Here is a 19,037-nt window from a genome sequence, read left to right as displayed (position 1 = left end):
ATGGAGAGGGCTATGCTCGGGGTTTCTCTGCGGGATAGAATTAGAAATGATGATATCCGCAGTAGAACTAAGGTTACCGACATAGCCCGAAGAATTGCGAAACTAAAGTGGCAGTGGGCGGGGCACATTGCTCGCAGGACGGATGGCCGATGGGGCCAGAAGGTTCTCGAATGGCGTCCGCGGACCGGGAGACGAGCTGTCGGTAGGCCTCCAACAAGATGGAGCGACGACTTGGTTAAGATCGCGGGATCGCGGTGGATGCGGAAAACACAAGACCGGTCTGAGTGGAGAGCCTTGGGGGAGGCCTATGTCCAGCAGTGGACGTCTTTCGGCTGACATGATGATGATGAGATCAACTAAACAACAATGCTACGTGGGAGTTTGAAAGGACCACCTACGCTAGTCAAATGTCAAACAAAACTATGATTACCAAAAATATTGTAAATTAAAAGTTAATTTGTTAAAAGTTGTAAAAAGAAGTTCTGGAAAGTGTAGGATTTAGTCCAGATTATTATTTCTACTTTTTAGTTTAGTTGATTATTTAAAATAAGATAGTCGAAAATATTTTTTTACCCATTCTTATTCTTTTATAACGCGAATACAGTGCTTAGCTGAAATGTGCTAAGACTGACTTATTATGCTAACTTTAATCTGAAAAGTGGTTCCCAATCTTACGATACAAAGTATAAATAGTAGTGCTAATGTTTATTGCGGTTGGCCAGTCGAAAACGAAATTTAGAATACGAAATTTACGACTCAAAGCGACTTGGGTGTTAAAACATTCGAACGTCCATAATATGGCAGATAGATTGTTGGTGTAACAGAGAAGCTGCAGGCAAAAGGTTAGTTTTTTATGGCTATTGCAAGTATTGCAACTTACTTTGTTACAAATGTTGCATTGTACAATCGAGCATTCAATTTATATTTTCATTCAAACTATCATCATTCATCCCTTGAACTTCTCCTATTTAGTTTTTTTTAAATGATTTATTGATGCGCAGAACCATGTTAAAAAAATGGCAATTTTAATTTCCTATTGTTTAAATTCTTTGCGTGGACTTTAATAATAATCTATTTCACTTTTATAACTTCACCCAATTTCAGTGATTTGATTGACTAAAATTTGGTACGCTCCATATAAATTGACTGAAAATGCAAATAATAATAATAATAATAGTTTATTTTTCGACTAACTTGGATCATGGATCAAATGCAGTCAACGAAAATGATTTACTTAAAAAAAAAATACGAAATTTTTATTTAATGCTACTTGATAGGTACTCATTGAAAATATTTAAACAAAAATTAAGTTTTAAAGGAAGACGAATCGCAAAAAAAATTACCACAGTAAAATCATCTGCCTGATATAATCGATGTTCTCTACTTCGCATATTGTATCCACATTTTACAAAATACGGAAAATCGTAAAACCGAACGAGTCCATGAAACAATGGCCACCGCCACCGCAACCGCGGTCCGCGCCCGCACCGCTGGCGCAACGCAACGGTCGTAGTGGTCAGACATAAGTAGAGAACCTATATATGTTTGTACCTATATATAAGTATTTTAAGCCGGGTCTCCACTGAGTGAGTCGCGGAGTGAAGCAAGTGCATGAGGCATGATTTTGTTTGATACAGGGCTCAAATCGCACCGAAAATGGCTGCCGCGCGAGTCGTTACATTTTTTCACGTGAAAATTGTCGTATCGTCCGTGCGATGGGAACGCGCTCCGGCCGCATTTACGAGGACCTTTAGCGTTATGCAATGCAATGTTTATGACCCGCCGATACGTGCATATTGTATGCATTTTCGTGTTGTTAAATATTAAGAAAATCGATATTGATACCTGTCTGTATTATGAAGAGTTCAAAGAGTTTGACAGCGTAGTCCTTTGTGTACAAAAAATTTAAGGAAATTTACTTAAGAAAGAAGTCCATAGGTCAATAAATAAATAAGTAGGTAGAACAAATTAAAATTATTCCTCTTTTATATAGTTTTAATTAAGTTTGAGTTAATTAATAAATAAAATAATAAATATCATGGGACACTTCACACCAATTGACCTTGTCTCAAACTAAGCAAAGCTTGTAGTATGGATACTAGGCAACATACTTAGATAGATAATTACATACTTAATACTTAAATACATATAGTATTATAAGCTAAGTAGTGTATAATAATCGTGACTATTATACCGTACCAGAGGGTGCATATTAAGCTATAAACAAGAATAAATTCTTGTTAAGGTTCCGGAGGTTTTTTTCGTAGTTAGGGTACAGTTAGCATCATAAGTAGCTGTACACTTTCGTACTTTGTCGTTTACCTACTAAACGCCATGCAAGATTGTCAATGTGTCAATGCGATTGAGTATAAAAGTGATCCGCTACTTTTAACGCTGACTGTAGGTACATACATAAAATTACTAATAAATACTAAATTGTAAAAAAAAAATATTTTACATGCGATAAGACCGCCTCGTGTCCCGCATTTTTTTTTTGTAGATTTATTTTATTGTAGTGATTCGTGGTGTTCAAGAAATAATATTTGCATTGATTATGTTCCATAGGTTGTATTATAAGTATATTATGATAATTTATTGAATCAGGCGTTACTTTGCGGAGGTCGATATCAATGAACTATAGTAGATTGTACGACAAGAGCATAAAACGAGCCATTTTACCCGAGACGTTCATATAGCGGCTATATTATATTATAGCCATCCGAGCCGCTACGGCGAGGGTGGATAGAAACGTCGAGGGGAAAATGGATTTAATGCTCGGGTAAAAGCACACTGTGCTTTTCACTTCGATTGCGAGGAGGTGAGATAACAACAGAGGAACATTGTTCACTTACTAAGTAGGTACCTTTTATTTTTCATGCTTATTTCATAGTTATTTTGATTTATTTGATTGATTTTTAGTTTTATACAAATTAATAATTATTAAAAAAATACATGGACACTTTTACGTTTGTGGCTGTTTAGGCCGGATTGCCTTGGTCTTAGACGAAGATTTTACTTTATGCACTAGAGCATAAAAAGTCATTTTATGTCGCCTAGATCCAGTATAAACATGAACTTTACGAGCATGAGAAGTGAAAAAAGAATTTATTTGAAGGTCGCGGGTGAGCAAAGAAGTACTTTTATTTCATTTATATTATGATAGTTTTGTAGGATAACTGTAGCTGTAGTCCTACGAATCGGCGCACGAGTTGATTGGACGCAGGAGCTCATTACACTTATCAGCGCCATTAACCCAGTACGCATGCGCGAGTTGATATTTCACCATAGGTGATTGCCCACCCATGCACCTAAATAAATTACCTACACTACCTAATCATCATCATCATCATCATGTCAGCCGAAAGCCACTGCTGGACCAAGATCAGACCGGTCTTGTGCTTTCCGCATCCAACGCGATCCCGCGATCTTAGCCAGGTCGTATAGAATCAGAAATGATGATATCCGCAGTAGAACTAAGGTTACCGACATAGCCCGAAGAATTGCGATACTGAAGTGGCAGTGGGCGGGGCACATTGCTCGCAGGCCGATGGCGTCAGAAGGTCCTCGAATGGCGTCCGCGGACGACGTCGGCGGGAGACGATCTGTCGGTAGGCCTCTAACGAAATGGAGCGACGACACTACCTAATACCTTATTTACTCGTAAATTTCATAAGGGTAATTACATAAGGTTTAAAATAACTAGTATTTAGTCAACCATCTGTTGTTGTTAGGTCTCTGACGCTCGTGATAGCATTCACCATATTTTCTACCCTCGTCTTAAACCGTGTGACAGAATGAAATCTAAAAACTGGCCAAGTGCGAGTCTGATTCGCGCACGAAGGGTTCCGTACCATTATCTAATCAAAAAAAAAAAAAAAACAAAATCATTTATAGTAAATAGGCCGCAATGGGCACTTTTACACGTCATTTTTTAAAACTACCAGCTGCTATATACGTCCCACTGCTGGGCACAGGCCTCCTCTCAGAACAAGAGGGCTTGGGCCATAGTTCCCACGCGGGCCCAGTGCGGATTGAATCGCTTCGCAGGTTTGTGCAGGTTTCCTCACGATGTTTTCCTTCACCGCAAAGCTCGTGGGTAATTTTCAAATGTAATTCCGCACATGAATTTCGAAAAACTCAGAGGTGCGAGCCGGGGTTCGAACCCACGACCCTCTGCTTGAGAGGCGATAGGTCAAACCACTAGGCCACCACGGCAAGTGAATATGCGACTAAATATTCTATGAATATTTCAAGCGTCTACTTGTTGCCGTTATTAATATCGAGCAAAAAACGGCTAAAAATCACGCTTGTTGTATGGGAGCTCTCCTTAGATATTTATTTTATTCTGTTTTTAGTTTTTTTTGTTATAGAGGCAACAGAAATACCATAATCTGTGAAAATTTCTACGTCTAGCTATCTCGGTTCATGAGACAGACGGACAGACGGACGGACAGCGAAGTCTTAGTAATAAGGTTTCCGTTTTTAGTCTTTGGGTACGGAACCCTAAAAACGATCGTGATTCCAAGTGTGTTAGACGATAAGGCCCTGTTCACATTATTCCAGTTAAACCGTTCCAGTAGCGTTACATTGCGGGGTCACAATCCAAACGAGTTATACAAGATTCCTATAAAAGAGTGCATGTAAATACAATAGATATTGAATAATTGAATACAATTTCTTTAATTAAGTTAGGCTTTGCAGGTGGTAGGACCTTGTGCAAGGTCCGCCCGGATCGCTACCACCATCTTGCTCGCTAATCCTGCCGTGAAGCAGCAGTGCTTGCACTGTTGTGTTTCGGTGTGGAGAGTAAGACAGCCGGTGAAATTACTGGCACTTGAGGTATCCCATCTTAGGCCTCTAGGTTGGCAACGCATCTGCAATCCCCCTGGTATTGCAGGTGTCTATGGGCGGTGGTGATCTCTTACCATCAGGAGACCACTTGCTGGTTTGCCATCCAGTCAAATAAAAAAAAAAAAAAGGCTTCAACTCGACTTCCCATCGTTTAAATTGATTATCTGTAGCCGAAGCTCTCTTTATTCTAAGTTTTGTAAACCTGACAACTGTAATATATAATATATATTATTATTGTTTCAAATTTTATCTTATTTTTGTAAAATTAACATGTAATACCCACCTAATTATGATATATTATGACTGTGGATAATTCACTGTGTACTGTAGGTATATAAATGTTAAATTTGCACGCCGAATTCCGGTAAGATATGCAAGATACTAAGTACCTAGGTACTGTTATATTGACGACCAGATGGCCTAGTGTTTAGAGAACCTGACTACGAAGCTTGAATTGGGTTCGATTCCCGTGTCGGGGCAGATATTTGTATGAAAAATACGATGTTTGTTCTCGGGTCTTGGGTGTTTAATATCTATATCTATATAATTATATTTATCCGTTGCTTAGTACCCATAACACAAGCTTTGCTAAGCTTACTTTGGGACTAGGTCAATTGGTGTGAATTGTCCCGTGATATTTATTTATTTTTATTATATTCCACCTGTTGTAAACATATTCAGTGAATAAATAAATTATCATTCATTCATTCATTCAAGACCGAGTGTCATGCTACTGGAACGGTTTTACTGGAATCATGTGAACAAGGCCTAAGGCTCTATTCTACGTAAGGTACACGCATAGCGACGGTTTTATACTCCTAAACGAACTAAACGAGCCAGCTTTGTGCACTGTGCCGTGTTCTTGACACATGCATGTTAGGGACGGTGGACACATACTAATGCGGCCGAGGGGGCTATTACGACACGCTGACTATACACACATCACACACACACACAAAAGTGTCGGGATACTCATTACCCCTAGATAAATTTGATATGGTCTCCTGTCTGTTCCTCTACCTTGCTTGCTTGCTTGCGTGGGAACTACGGCCCCAGTTCTCTCATTTTGAGTAGAGGCCTGTATCCAGCCAGTGGGACGTTTATGGGCTGGCATGATGATGATTTGACGACTTTTTTATTTTATTTTTTTATTCGACTGGATGGCAAACGAGCAAGTGGGTCCCTTGATGGTAAGAGATCACAACCGGCTATAAACATCTGCAACACTAGAGGTATTGCAGATGCTTTGCTAACCTAAAGGCCTAAGATGGGATACCTCAAGTGCCAGTAATTTCACCGGCTGTCTTACTCTCCACGCCGAAATACAACAGATTAGCGAACAAGATGGTGGTAGCAATCCGGGCGGACCTTGCACATGGTCCTACCACCTGCAAAAATTTGATTTGCTATGGCAGCTGGCATTAAAATTGTTATAAAACCGATATTACCCATTATGAGATGAATATTTGACATGACTGTGATAGACATAAAGAAGATCCATGAAGGCTTCAACTGGGGGCAAACACGGATAGAAAAAACAACAACAACAAATAAATTATTAATATTATTATTATAAAAATAAATTTTAAAGTCGCCCTATAGTTGAAAGTCACTTTGGTTTACGATAATCTTTTAGAAGGCATTAAAGCGTGCGACATTAAGCTACGGCCTCTAGAATCGCCCCCTCGGTTCAACGCAACGCTCAAGGTTAACTAGCACTAACTGCGTATTTTTAAGCCTAGTCTTTAGTTACAGCAAATTGCAGTAACAGTCCTTTTCGCCTGGCTCGTTAAGCATGAATTATGGACGACGGTTTGGACTTTTTCGGAATTTACATCGCCAAAGAATAATTACACTTTGCGTCTATAATTTACATGGAAATGTGGTTTTCATTTAGTTATTAATAATGTAGGGATAGACTTTAATAAAGAAATGTCTCTTCAGGCTGATCTTAGGCCTGGGGATCGTAGTCCGAAAGAGCGTCAGAAAATTGTATTTAAGCTACCGAGTTGAGAAACTTCAATAGTGTGATGCAGGGTGTCGCAGTTGTTCTGTGTGACGACTAGATGGCGGTAGGAGTCACTACAATATCATCGTCATCATCAGCCTACAACAGCCCACTGCTGGACATAGGCCTCTTCCATGGCGCGCTACAACACTCTGTCTTCAGCCCCTCGCTTTGAGGGTCGCTGGCGGCGAATGGATGCGAGCAGGGGCTGAAGACAGTGTTGTGGCTACAATATCAAAACTCAAGTATTGAGTATTTGTATAAAAAAAGGCTATTTAAATATTTGAAATAATAACTGAGACCACAAAATTAATACGAGTATAACTAGGCTAATGTATGAAAAAACTAATCCTTAGAGAAAACTGAATAGCGTATCAGGGTGGGACGTTTTTGTAATCAGTTTCGCTGATTACTTTGGCAGACGTATGGAATATCAATATTACATCAGTATACACAAAGTTTTCAGTAGTGATTAAGTATCTTTGACTTCACATTATTATTATAGCTGCTTTTTTTAAATTATATATGCATAATACAATAACTCAATATCCTCTCCATTCCGTTCCATAGTGGCTCTTTCCTCGGTCAACTTAAATACCAATGTATTGTAAGTAAATGAAAATTACCATGCAACGAGTAAACGCAGTCAACCTTATGGTCACCCTGCCAAATAGCAGCTTCTCGGTTATATTTGTAAAATATAGATTTTTTAGGCTTAGAATAGGTACGTTAGTTTTGGTGTTTTTTCTTTTTTATATTCGCAACATCCAAATCATTGACTAGTCCCAAGGCAAGCAATGAAATAAATTTTGTTGTTGAACCAAACGTTGGTAACTGGAAATAAACGCCTTCGTATTTTTCCATTTTATTTACTTAAGCATTCGTATAGTAATCTTATTAAAAGATTTGTATTCGAGAATATACTTGTAAGTACTCAAAGATAACGTTTTTTCGTGAAAAAGAGAAATATATAGAGGATTATTGTGTGAAACGAAAATAATACGTATACACGTTTTTGTTCAATTTATTACTATGTGTGCGGTAATGATTTTCTTTGTTCGTGAATTTGTTTTGCTTAAAACGATGTTGTTTCAGCTGTTGTTTGTGAAAAACATATTAAAGTATAGTCACCAGCACCTGTATCTGACACAGCAAAGCGTGCATAAATATTTATCTGATATGATAACATAAAATTATATTAAATATAATGACCCGGATAACTCACGTCTTAAATCGAGTTTACTCGACATGTTTCGGGCTAATCCGTAGCCCTTCGTCTTAGGAGCAACGCGACTCAGCGGCTGCTGCAACACGCGCACTGCGCGCCGCCGCTCTGCTCGCGCGACTACCCGACGAAACTGACACCGGCACACAACTACCCGCGTTTTCATCATCATTACAACTGTCAAATGTAGGGTAGCACACATCCACTAACAACATCGCTCTGTAAAGGTACGTTCACCCACACCGATGACGCAGCACCAGTATTTAACACCGTTTTCCAACTCGGAGGTACCGTCCAACCACTATCCCGGTTGAAATTCGGCCGACGACAATCTCGATGGCTTCACGCACTTTCCGCGGAATGAAAAATTTCTCTCTCGCAAGTACAGATACCTTATCAAAAGTTGTTCTAGTAAATTATTCTAAATTGTTTAAAAAATGGAGGGTGGGGGTAGGAGGGTGAAAAATACTTTAAAACCATTTCATACCAACCAGTTAAATATACCTACAAAAAAACATAATAATCGATCCAGCCGTATCGAAGTAGTTAGATCACAAATACCGCGCGTGACGCGAAATTTTTATATATTACATAGATTTTGCGGCAATTGACATAGCTTTTGACCGGGGCTCTGTCCGCGAAGGAATATATAAAAATCAACCTTCAATATTATCTCCTTAACCACCGCGCCAACATTTCATCCCTGTTCCACCCTTTCAGGGTTGACTTGTCAGTTGTTTTTAGATTTTTTGTTTGTTGAATTTTATAACTCTTAAAAGGTATTCATATATTTAATAAAATTCGCATTTTTAAATTAGTAAGATAAATATTCTCTTAACGTTACATAAATTATTAAAAATACATCTTTTGAAACTCAAAAACCACTATATTTCTATATTATTATTATGTTTTCGATGCCTTCATGTACTAGGGCGCCCGAACCCGCCAGAAGCTACCACAAACTCGTTTTGAGGTATGAAAGTACAAACAATAAGAGTATAAGTACACAGCGCTGGAAACTGCATGGTCATCAAATCGGTTTTGAATTCATCAAGCGCGAGTCGCACAAGCAATCAGGTTTGGAAACTTTACCACGGTGATTCTGGAGATGTGATATCGATCAACCCTATAGGGTTGATTGGGATCACGTTGTGTATATGTCGGCGGCCGATCGTAAAATCCGCCAGATCACGAAATTCCTAACTACGAGTACAATAATACAGCTAAACAAAACAATAAACATATACATATGTAATATGTAGTTGATACAAAAAAAGGACACCCTCAGCATGTGTCATGGCACGCGGTGCCACGACGCTGATTTTCAGTGGGTCCACAGTAACTTAAAACTAAACCAAGTTAGACAAACACAAGATGATACATGACATACAATTAAACCTAAAAAGAGAGAATAGTGACACACATTACGCATTAGAGCTTACAGGCAAAAACAAAATTGGAACAATCACAAAAGTACCAAAAATTAAATACAATAGGCAATCATACACAATTACACAAAACAATTACAACAATTAAACAAAACAATTAGACAAAAGCCGGCCAGGCTAGGCAGAAGAAAGCTGTTCATTATAAAGGTGGAGTTTTAATTTCTTTTTAAATGTGAACAATGAACTGATATGAAATATCATGAAATGGCGCCATTTCGTGATATGCCTAAAAGTTGGCCAGGCATATCACGATATGCCTGAGAAACAATACGGCAGATCGATTGGAGCAACGCATTCGTCGATATTCCTAGCTCTATACCGGGCACATCGTGATACGAGTATGCCGAAAAAAAGAAAAATTTAGGTACGACGAGCGAAGCTAGTAGTGGTTAGTATGAATTGTGTCCACAACACACGAGCCGAGCGAGCGAAGCGAGCGTGCCGCGGCAGCGACCGGCGAAGTGCCAGAATCGATATGGCGGTCTTTCAAGATATGCCTAGGAATTTCATGATCTGCCTAAACGTCACTAGGCAAATCGTTAAACGGTGAGTTTTGAACGATCTGGCGGATGTCCCTTAGCCAATTCATGAAATGGCGCGATTACACGATATGCCTAGGAATTTCGTGATCTGGCGGATTTTACGATCGGCCGCCGACATATACACAACTCAGCAGGTGTACCTATACAATCAACCCTGTAGGGTTGGTTAAAATCATTTCCTATAAACACAACTCATGTATACACAAATTGGTTCCACTCATAACAACAACTTAAACATTCATAGTGTCGTTTTGATAATGAACATGGGGCGGTTACACCGAAATTCGAAAATCGCAGTGGGTAATGTACGCCCACGCTCACTCTCGTATTCAATCACATTAGTGTGAGCGGGACAGTACGCTACAAAATTGGAATTATTAACTTCTTAGTATTGGGTAGAGGAATGGGAGTGTTTAGCTCATAAAATAAAAACCATTAATATTTATTTTACATCGCGTATTTACACCGCCGCCGCTCACTAAACATCCCGCGCGTTTGACAAGAACTAAATGCCTGGTACTACCACAAAGTACTACCACGAAACTCAGTCCGCGCGGTGACAAGCGACGCGCGTCATACAGTTTGCGATACTTAGTTAAGCGACAGTTGCTATTCCGAGACGTAACATAATACCAATCGACTCTAGCCTAGCGCTACGCCTCAGCGAATTGTTTAGAAAAATGCACATGACGAAGAAGTTCTTTTTATTTTAAGATTTTCTTTATTTCTGGTATTGACGTACTTGACTTGGTGTTTACGCAAACGTAACATCGTAGGTCGGGTCGTGTAGAAGTCACTTTACGAGAATGTGTGATGGACCCTTAAATCATTTTTATTGTTTTTGACAGCCTATGTATGTCAATGGACCGGTCACTCATTCGACCGGGCAGTCATTCAAAAGCACTGAGAGACGTGGGCGTCTATAGCGATCTCGGGGTCAGAGCGGAGCTCTCAGTGTCAAATCGTGTCATTAAGTAATCTAAGATCATCTGAATCATATTTATAGATATAAACAGTTGTACGGTATCAGTAACGCGAAATATAGTGGTGAACGTAATCGCAGTTTGATTTCATCGTCATAACCTCAACCCTTCACACGACACCGGCGGCAGCTAGCTACAGGAGGCGGCAGCTGTCCAGACCGATCCCAGGGGCTCGGGAGAGGGTCTGCCTTCACATCGGCATCATCAGCGACGACCAAGGCGCGGCCTGCACATCGAACCCGCGAGGCCAGCGGTTTGGTCTAAGTATAAGCGACGCAGGGTGCGCACGCACATCTAATCAAAATCAACCCACCGGCAGTTCTCAGGGCGAGAATTGCCAACATTTTTGGTGGCCCATGAGGGGAGCAGAACGTTAGAAGAACGTTAGAAAAGAATCAGCACGATAAAGTACGTCGCGGGGCGCGTGTACTTCATTATCATCTCGGCACGGCGGGCGCCGCGCGCGCATACTTCACATCATATTATCATAATATTGATTAAATAATATTAAGAATAAATTAGTGTGCGCGTTAAGTCATTTTCGCAGTGAGTGAAAGTGCGGTTTAAATAGTGCAATAGGTATTGACACTCGAAATATTCATCATTGGAAGAAATTTCGCCGCCATCTTGTTGCGAGTAGCAAACAAGCAAGCAAGTCATCACACAAATCATCGGAGAACGGACGGAACTCGGCAAGTCAATCACATTCTCATTCATTCATTCAAAGACTTTAAGTGTTTTTTATAAATTGTCATTCACTTCACTCCGATCAATTCGGACAACTTGCGAGGCATGCATATGGTCATGGCGATATTCGCGCACTGATTCATTCATCGTGTGGCAATGTCATTTATTTAATCAACAATCGTTTATCTGAAATCAATAACCTTATCATTATCACGTTATCAGTTAATCATTACGGCATAAGTAAACAAATGCTGTTTTAGTGAGGTTTAAGTTTAAATACAGTTGTGTTTAATTTGATCAAACAGTTATTGATTGGTGTGCGCGATTGTTTTGAGTTTGGTAAGTAGGTAGTTTAAAACAAGTTTAGATCACAGGGTGTGACTATTGTTATTCAGTGTAAGCATTTATCTTTAGTCATTGAATTCAGAGGTTATTTACTTGATTTAAACACATCAAGTACTTCATTCATTTAAGTCAATATGCCTCCTAAAATTCATGCCAAGATTCAATTTATGTCGAAATATCGCATGCTGACAGATTTTGCTAGTACAATTAGCGAAGCCCAAGGTACATCAGCGGTGGCAGTAGCTAAACGTAATTTCGGTTCATATTATAATCAGTTCGTACTAGCATATGAAGCGTTGCTTGGTCTTTCGTCAGAGGAGATTCCTGAGGGAGAAATGGAACAAATTCACGCACAGTTCAGTGAAATCAATAAGTTACTTGTCAAGTTGGAGCAGGCATCGGAGGGCAGGGGGTCCGCAGACGAGCCTAGGATACCTCATCATAGCCAGGTAATGGCAAAGTTGCCTTCCATTGAACTGCCTAAGTTTAGCGGCAGGCCAATGGAGTGGATGTCATTCTTCGATCTCTTTCAATCCTTGGTCCATTCACGGGACATTTCAGATTCGGAAAAGCATTTTTATTTGCGGGCGTCACTGTCGGGTGAGGCGCTTTCGCTTATACGACAGCTACCAATGGATGGTCAAAATTATTCAGTGGCACTGAAATTGCTCACAGATAGGTATCAGAACCACAGGATGCTGGTAGATACATACTTGTCACAGATCACCAACCTTCCGGTCATTAACAATGTTGAGAGGTTAAGGTCAGATTTCTATGATCCTCTCCGAGAGTCTATTCAGGCATTGGAAAAGCTCAAACAACCAATTAACGAATGGTCATATTTAATTGTGTTTTTAATCATACAGAAGCTGCCAACATTGATCAGGTCAGCATTCGAACAGCGGTATGGGACGTGTCATCAGGTTCTACCCAGTGTTCATCAACTGCTCGAGGTACTCGACGAGCAATGCAGGGTGCAACTCGCCGTGTCACCAGCCAGGGAGGGCTTCAGGGAGAAGCTACCAGCGGTCACCACCACGACGAGGACACAGCAGGGTGCGTCGGGGGCGCGGCAGGGCAGAGCACGCACGGAGTGCACCAGTTCATCAGGTGTCATTTCTATTTCATCATGTTCATTTATGTGGGGACTGGTCATACTGAATAGACTTTCTAAGTATGTCACCAGTAGCACGCAAGTCATGGGCAAAGAAAGTGGTCATTGTTTCAAGTGTCTACGGCTACACTATGCCAAGGAATGCAGTCATACCAACTGGTGTCTTCATTGCAAATCACCGGATCATAACTCGCTCATTTGCAATGCAGCAGCGAGTTCAAGGGCACAGGTATCACCTGATCATAGTCAACCTGGGGCCTCAACCTCCGGCCAAGGTAGACAGATACCCAGACGCCAGTCACCAGTCAGGCAGTACCAACATGTGGCACAGGTGCAAGTGGGGAGCCAGGGCGGTCACCCAGTTGCACAGGTGACTCATTCACCACAATGGTCCGGGAGCCAGGGCGGCCAATCAAATGTTTCAGTGACTCAACCACTGTACCAGGAAGCTCCATCAGCTCAGGCGTTGGCATCTCACCGGCCAAGGCTTCCGGTAGGGGCAAGGGCACAGTGGGCTCAGTCTGAGTACCAGGCACTTAGGTATGGGCAGCGGATCAGCCCCATTCCTCCACAATCCCACCATCTCCTCAATGAGATGCTACCACTGTTGGTGTGACACAGTCATTACCAGTCACCATTTGTCCCACGGCGGTAGTAATGGTGAAATCAGGTGATGGCAATTATTTTAAGGTTAGGGCCTTACTCGACACCGGGGCGAGTGTCTCAGTAATTAAACAGTCAATAGTTCAAAGGTTAAAATTACACCAACAGTCTAATGGTAATAATATTTATGGAATTGGTCAGCAAAGGGTAAAGGTACCTGGTTCAATAGTCAAATTAATAATCAAACCTGTAGGTAAACAGGTACCCATTATTAGTACAATAGCTTCAGTCATGTATTCACTAACGGGAAACATTCCATCATATGACACTCAGCTCAAAGATCAATTACGGTTGTCACATATCATATTAGCTGATGGCAAGTTTGACAAAGCCTCAGATGTGGACATCATTTTAGGTACTGACATATATTATGTACTCGATGGTTCAAAGATTTCCACTCACGTTCCAGGAATAGCAGCCTACGGACATGCTTTGGGCATGTCATCATGGGTTCATTGACCTCGACTCACCAGTCAGCGGTGACGTCATCACAGTCAGCGGGTACGTCCGTGGAGGACTACGGCCTGCACGCCACTAGACTCGAGGAGGTGCTCGAGCGGTTTTGGAAGGTCGAGGAGCCGCCTTCGAAGCCTGCAGTTCATCCAGATCACATGGAATGCGAAAGGTTGTACATTTCCACTACTCAACGTCTGCCTGACGGCAAATACATAGTCAGATTACCGTTACTTTCAACACGGTCATCATTAGGCGAATCAAGGTCGCTTGCAATGAAAGGTTGCGAGCTTTGGAGAGAAAATTTGCGAAGGACGCACTTTTCGCCTCCAAGTATAAAGATTTCATGAGAGAGTACGAAACTCTCGGTCATATGTCAAAATCGGATTTCAATTTAACTCAGAACATTTTGTCATACCGCATCACGGTATTTTCAAACGAGGCACAGATAAAATCAGAGTTGTATTCGACGGATCAGGGCGATCGTCCACAGGTGTGTCACTCAATCAATGCCTTCACTCTGGGCAACCTCTTCAAAATGATATCACTAAAATCATTTTAAATTTTCGACGTCATCAAGTGGTATTCACTACTGACATCAAAATGATGTTTCGTCAAACATTTGTTCACCCAGATGATAGGAAATATCAATTAATCCTCTGGAGGGAGGATCCGTCACACGATGTTCAGGTATATGAATTAAATACTAATACCTACGGGCTGAGGTCAAGTCCATTCATAGCTATACGGACGGTGTTGCTACTAGCGGACGATTGGGAGGTGTCGCATCCGAATTCACACGCAGCACACGTCATGCGACGAGATATCTTCGTTGATGATATCCTCACAGGAGCAGACTCAGTGGCAGAGGCTCAACAGCTCAAGCAAGAGCTCATAGCGCTAACCGGAGCGCAGGTTATGAGTTACGTAAATGGTCGTCCAATAGTAGGGAGCTATTGCGTGACTTACCGGAGGAGTATTGCGAGCTGCCACACTCATTTGATACTGAGGATAAAAGTTTCATCAAGGTATTAGGTGTTCAATGGGATCCAGTGTCAGATTCAATGGCATATCAAATCAACGTGCCACTTGGTCACCCTCCTACGAAACGTAGCGTGCTCAGTACAATCGCACGTTTGTACGACCCGTGTGGTTATTGCGCACCAGTCATATTTCGATTCAAAATATTCTTACAGTCATTATTCTCGGATGGGCTCAACTGGGACGAGCCGATCAATCAAAATCAAATCAATCAGTGGGACGAACTTACGCAGGATCTCAATCATTTGTCTCATTTACAGATTCAACGGTGTGTCTCACTACCGAGCGCCGTTTCATACTCATTGCACGGTTTCGGCGACGCCTCGGAGCTGGGATACGCGGCGAGCGTCTATCTACGGACGGTGGATGCGTCAGGACATGTCAAGGTCAGCTTAGTCATTGCTAAATCACGCGTCGCGTCACATAAAACCAAGCAGACGATTCCAAAATTGGAACTCAATGCTCCACCTGGTATGCAAACTGCTTAATCACGTCGCAGATTCGTACGACGGCTCTGTTCAGTTAGAGACTATCAATGCTGGTCAGATAGGTATTGTTTTGTCATGGCTCAGGCCAAACCTCACATGTTACAAACATTTGAATGTAACAGGGTACAGGACATTCAACAGTCCAAACGTCACATCACATGGCGTCATGTCAGATCAGAGCGTAATCCGTCAGATGTCGCTTCACGCGGAATGTCCGCAAAGGAATTAATTCAATTCAAATTGTGGTGGTCACCTGATTGGTTATTGCGGAGGAATCCCAGTGGCCACAGTTACCAGTCACTATACCTCAAGAGTTACCAGGTTTCAAGAAATTAGTTCATTTTGTTACGCCAGTAGAGTCGTGGGAAGACGCACTCTTATCACGTGTCAGTTCATATAGCAAACTAATCAATGTCAGTGCATTCATACTTAGATTTTGTAAAAATATCAAGTTGCCGAGGGAGCAAAGGAATCTTCAGTCTACACTGTCATTGGACGAGATTCGCGCAGCTACTAAACATTGGATAGGTAAAGTTCAATTAGACGCTTTCAAGGGGAAATTGTATGGTCAAACAAGGAAAGCTGGTCTGTAAATCATTGCAGAAGCTTAGGTTTTCGTTGATGACGAAAACTTACTGCGTGTCGGCGGACGACTACGTAAATCAGCTCTACCATATGAGCAGCATCCAATCTCTACCTAAGGATCATAAATGGGGTCAGTTACTCATCGAATACTATCACAGGTCATATTGTCATGCAGCGACGAACGCGCTCATTGCTATAATCCGGAGGGAATATTGGTTTCCGTCACTCCGCGTCAAGTTTCAAGGGTTATCAGGAAATGTTTAGTTTGTTTCAGATTCAATTCATCGGTTCAACCGCCATTCATGGCAGATTTACCGGCTGACCGAGTCACGGCAGCACGGCCTTTCTCAGGCGTTGCGACAGACTTCGCAGGCCCATATTTAGTTAAGAGTAGTTTATTAAGGAATGCTAAATCAGTCAAAGCTTACCTATGTGTGTTTGTCTGTTTAGGAACCAAGGCGGTTCATCTCGAGGTGGTTTCAGCATTGACGATCGAGGCATTCATCGCGTCGTTCACCAGGTTTGTCAGCCGACGAGGGCTGCCTTCACTCGTCCGATCGGATCGAGGTACTAATTTTGTTGGCTCTAATTCTTACCTGCGTGATGTCAATCAGTTTCTGGTCAATAATGAGACTGTACTCAAGGGGGAATTTGCACGTCAAAATATTCGCTGGGAATTCAACCCAGCAGGAGCTCCTCACATGTCTGGTTTGGTAGAGTCAGCTGTCAAGCATGCCAAGCTTTTACTCAAACGAGAGGCTGGAGACACTATCTTCACGTTTGAGGAACTATCAACTCTATTTTCAAAAATAGAGTCCATATTGAATTCAAGGCCGTTAGTTCCTATGAGTGAGGATCCGTCAGATCTCGAAGTGCTCACACCGGGGCACTTTCTCATTGGTCAACCATTAGTAGCTCTACCTGAACCACATTGGAAGGACACTAAGACGTCGAGGTTATCACGTTTTCAGGTTATTCAAAAAATGTATCAATCAATCTGGTCAAGGTGGCATATTGAGTATCTCAATAATTTACAAGAGCGAAATAAATGGTATTCTCAAGTCAATAACCTCGAACTGAATGATCTGGTTCTCATTAAGGATGAGAACTCACCTCCATTACAATGGAGGCGTGGTAGAGTCATTGAAGTGTATAAGGGAACTGACCAGATTGTCAGGTCAGTTAACTTAAAAACTCAAGGTGGCGAACTCATACGCCCAGTAGTCAAACTGTGTAAATTGCCTATTGAATATAATGTAGGTCAATCATAATCATATTTTTTCTATTTATTGGTAGGGCACCAATTGATATGTTGTCATTTATAATCATCTGTTATTATTATGTAGACCTCAGTCTAATGGATATTGTTCATTTTCATGTGTATAAATGTATGGATAACTCAAACTTTAGGATAAGTCATAGTCAATTGTATACCTACATTTTCAGGATAGGTAGAGCGTTTATTCATGTGCTACACCTAAGTGTCATAGGTTGTCAGCTGTTTTCAGTAGATCATAAGTCAATATTATTGTAAGTAGAGTCAATAGTGCTTGCAAGTGTTCAGTCCATCTTTCGCCTGGCCCTGGCAGGAAATGTTTACGCAAAACGTAACATCGTAGGTCGGGTCGTGTAGAAGTCACTTTACGAGAATGTGTGATGGACCCTTAAATCATTTTTATTGTTTTTGACAGCCTAATGTGTGTCAAATTCACCACGTCACTTCAGATTCGACCGCAGGTCATTCAAAAGCACTGAGAGGCGAGGGTCGTATAGCGATGTCGGGGTCAGAGGGGCAGAGCGGTTCAGCTCTCAGTTCAAAAGTAATCTAGTAGATCTGAATCTATTATAGATATCATGTTATATAGAACGCGTGTACGTAACGTGAATATGTGTTGAACGTAATCGCAGTTTGTTTCATCGTCATAACCTCAACCCTTCACACGACACGGCGGCAGCTAGCTACAGGAGGCGGCAGCTGTCCAGACCGATCCCAGGGGCTCGGGAGAGGGTCTGCCTTCACATCGGCATCATCAGCGACGACAAGGCGCGGCCTGCACATCGAACCCGCGAGCCAGCGGTTGGTCTAAGTATAAGCGACGCAGGTGCGCACGCACATCTAATCAAAATCAACCCACCGGCAGTTCTCAGGGCGAGAATTGCCAACACTTGGTTTTATCTACATTTTCCGACTTCAAACTGGCCGGTCGTAAAATCCTGCTTGGTAATGAAATTGTCGTTTTTGAAGTCCCAATAAAGTTGCTAAATAAACATCCTGTGTTTTGTTTGTTATAGACCAATTTGATATTTGCGGAATTTTCAGTCTTTCTGGGGTTTTATTCGTTAGATTGATTTAATATCGAAGATATAATATACTTAAGATGTTGATAGTATCTTTTGATAGTGCATTTTCATACCAAACCATGAACATCAAAAGCTATAAGGTTGGCACTTCCGTTGGTAGGTAGGTGGTAGAAAGGAAAAAAAACCGGTCAAGTGCAAGTCGCACTCGCGCACCGAGGGTTCGTAAAAACCTGTAGGTAGTAACTTTAAAATTATTAAAAATGTTTTTATTGTAAATATGATGTAACTAAAAATTTACGGTTT

General features: G+C 41.4%; 2 protein-coding genes across 2 annotated transcripts in view; one reads left to right on the top strand and one right to left on the bottom strand.

Annotated features, from left to right (window-relative positions):
• Positions 1-19,037, bottom strand: part of LOC141437020 (uncharacterized) — a 133,260-nt gene that overhangs the window by 32,371 nt on the left and 81,852 nt on the right. The window lies entirely within an intron of this gene.
• LOC141436863 (uncharacterized) lies at positions 14,296-17,237 on the top strand. Its single transcript, XM_074099943.1, has 3 exons — positions 14,296-14,491; positions 15,621-15,746; positions 16,884-17,237. The coding sequence occupies exons 1-3, from the start codon at positions 14,313-14,315 to the stop codon at positions 17,005-17,007; spliced, it is 429 nt and encodes a 142-aa protein (XP_073956044.1). The 5' UTR covers positions 14,296-14,312; the 3' UTR covers positions 17,008-17,237.

This window comes from Choristoneura fumiferana, chromosome 17, assembly GCF_025370935.1.
Source record: "Choristoneura fumiferana chromosome 17, NRCan_CFum_1, whole genome shotgun sequence".
Lineage (NCBI taxonomy): Eukaryota > Metazoa > Arthropoda > Insecta > Lepidoptera > Tortricidae > Choristoneura > Choristoneura fumiferana.
This window is presented reverse-complemented; position numbering and strand designations above follow the sequence as displayed.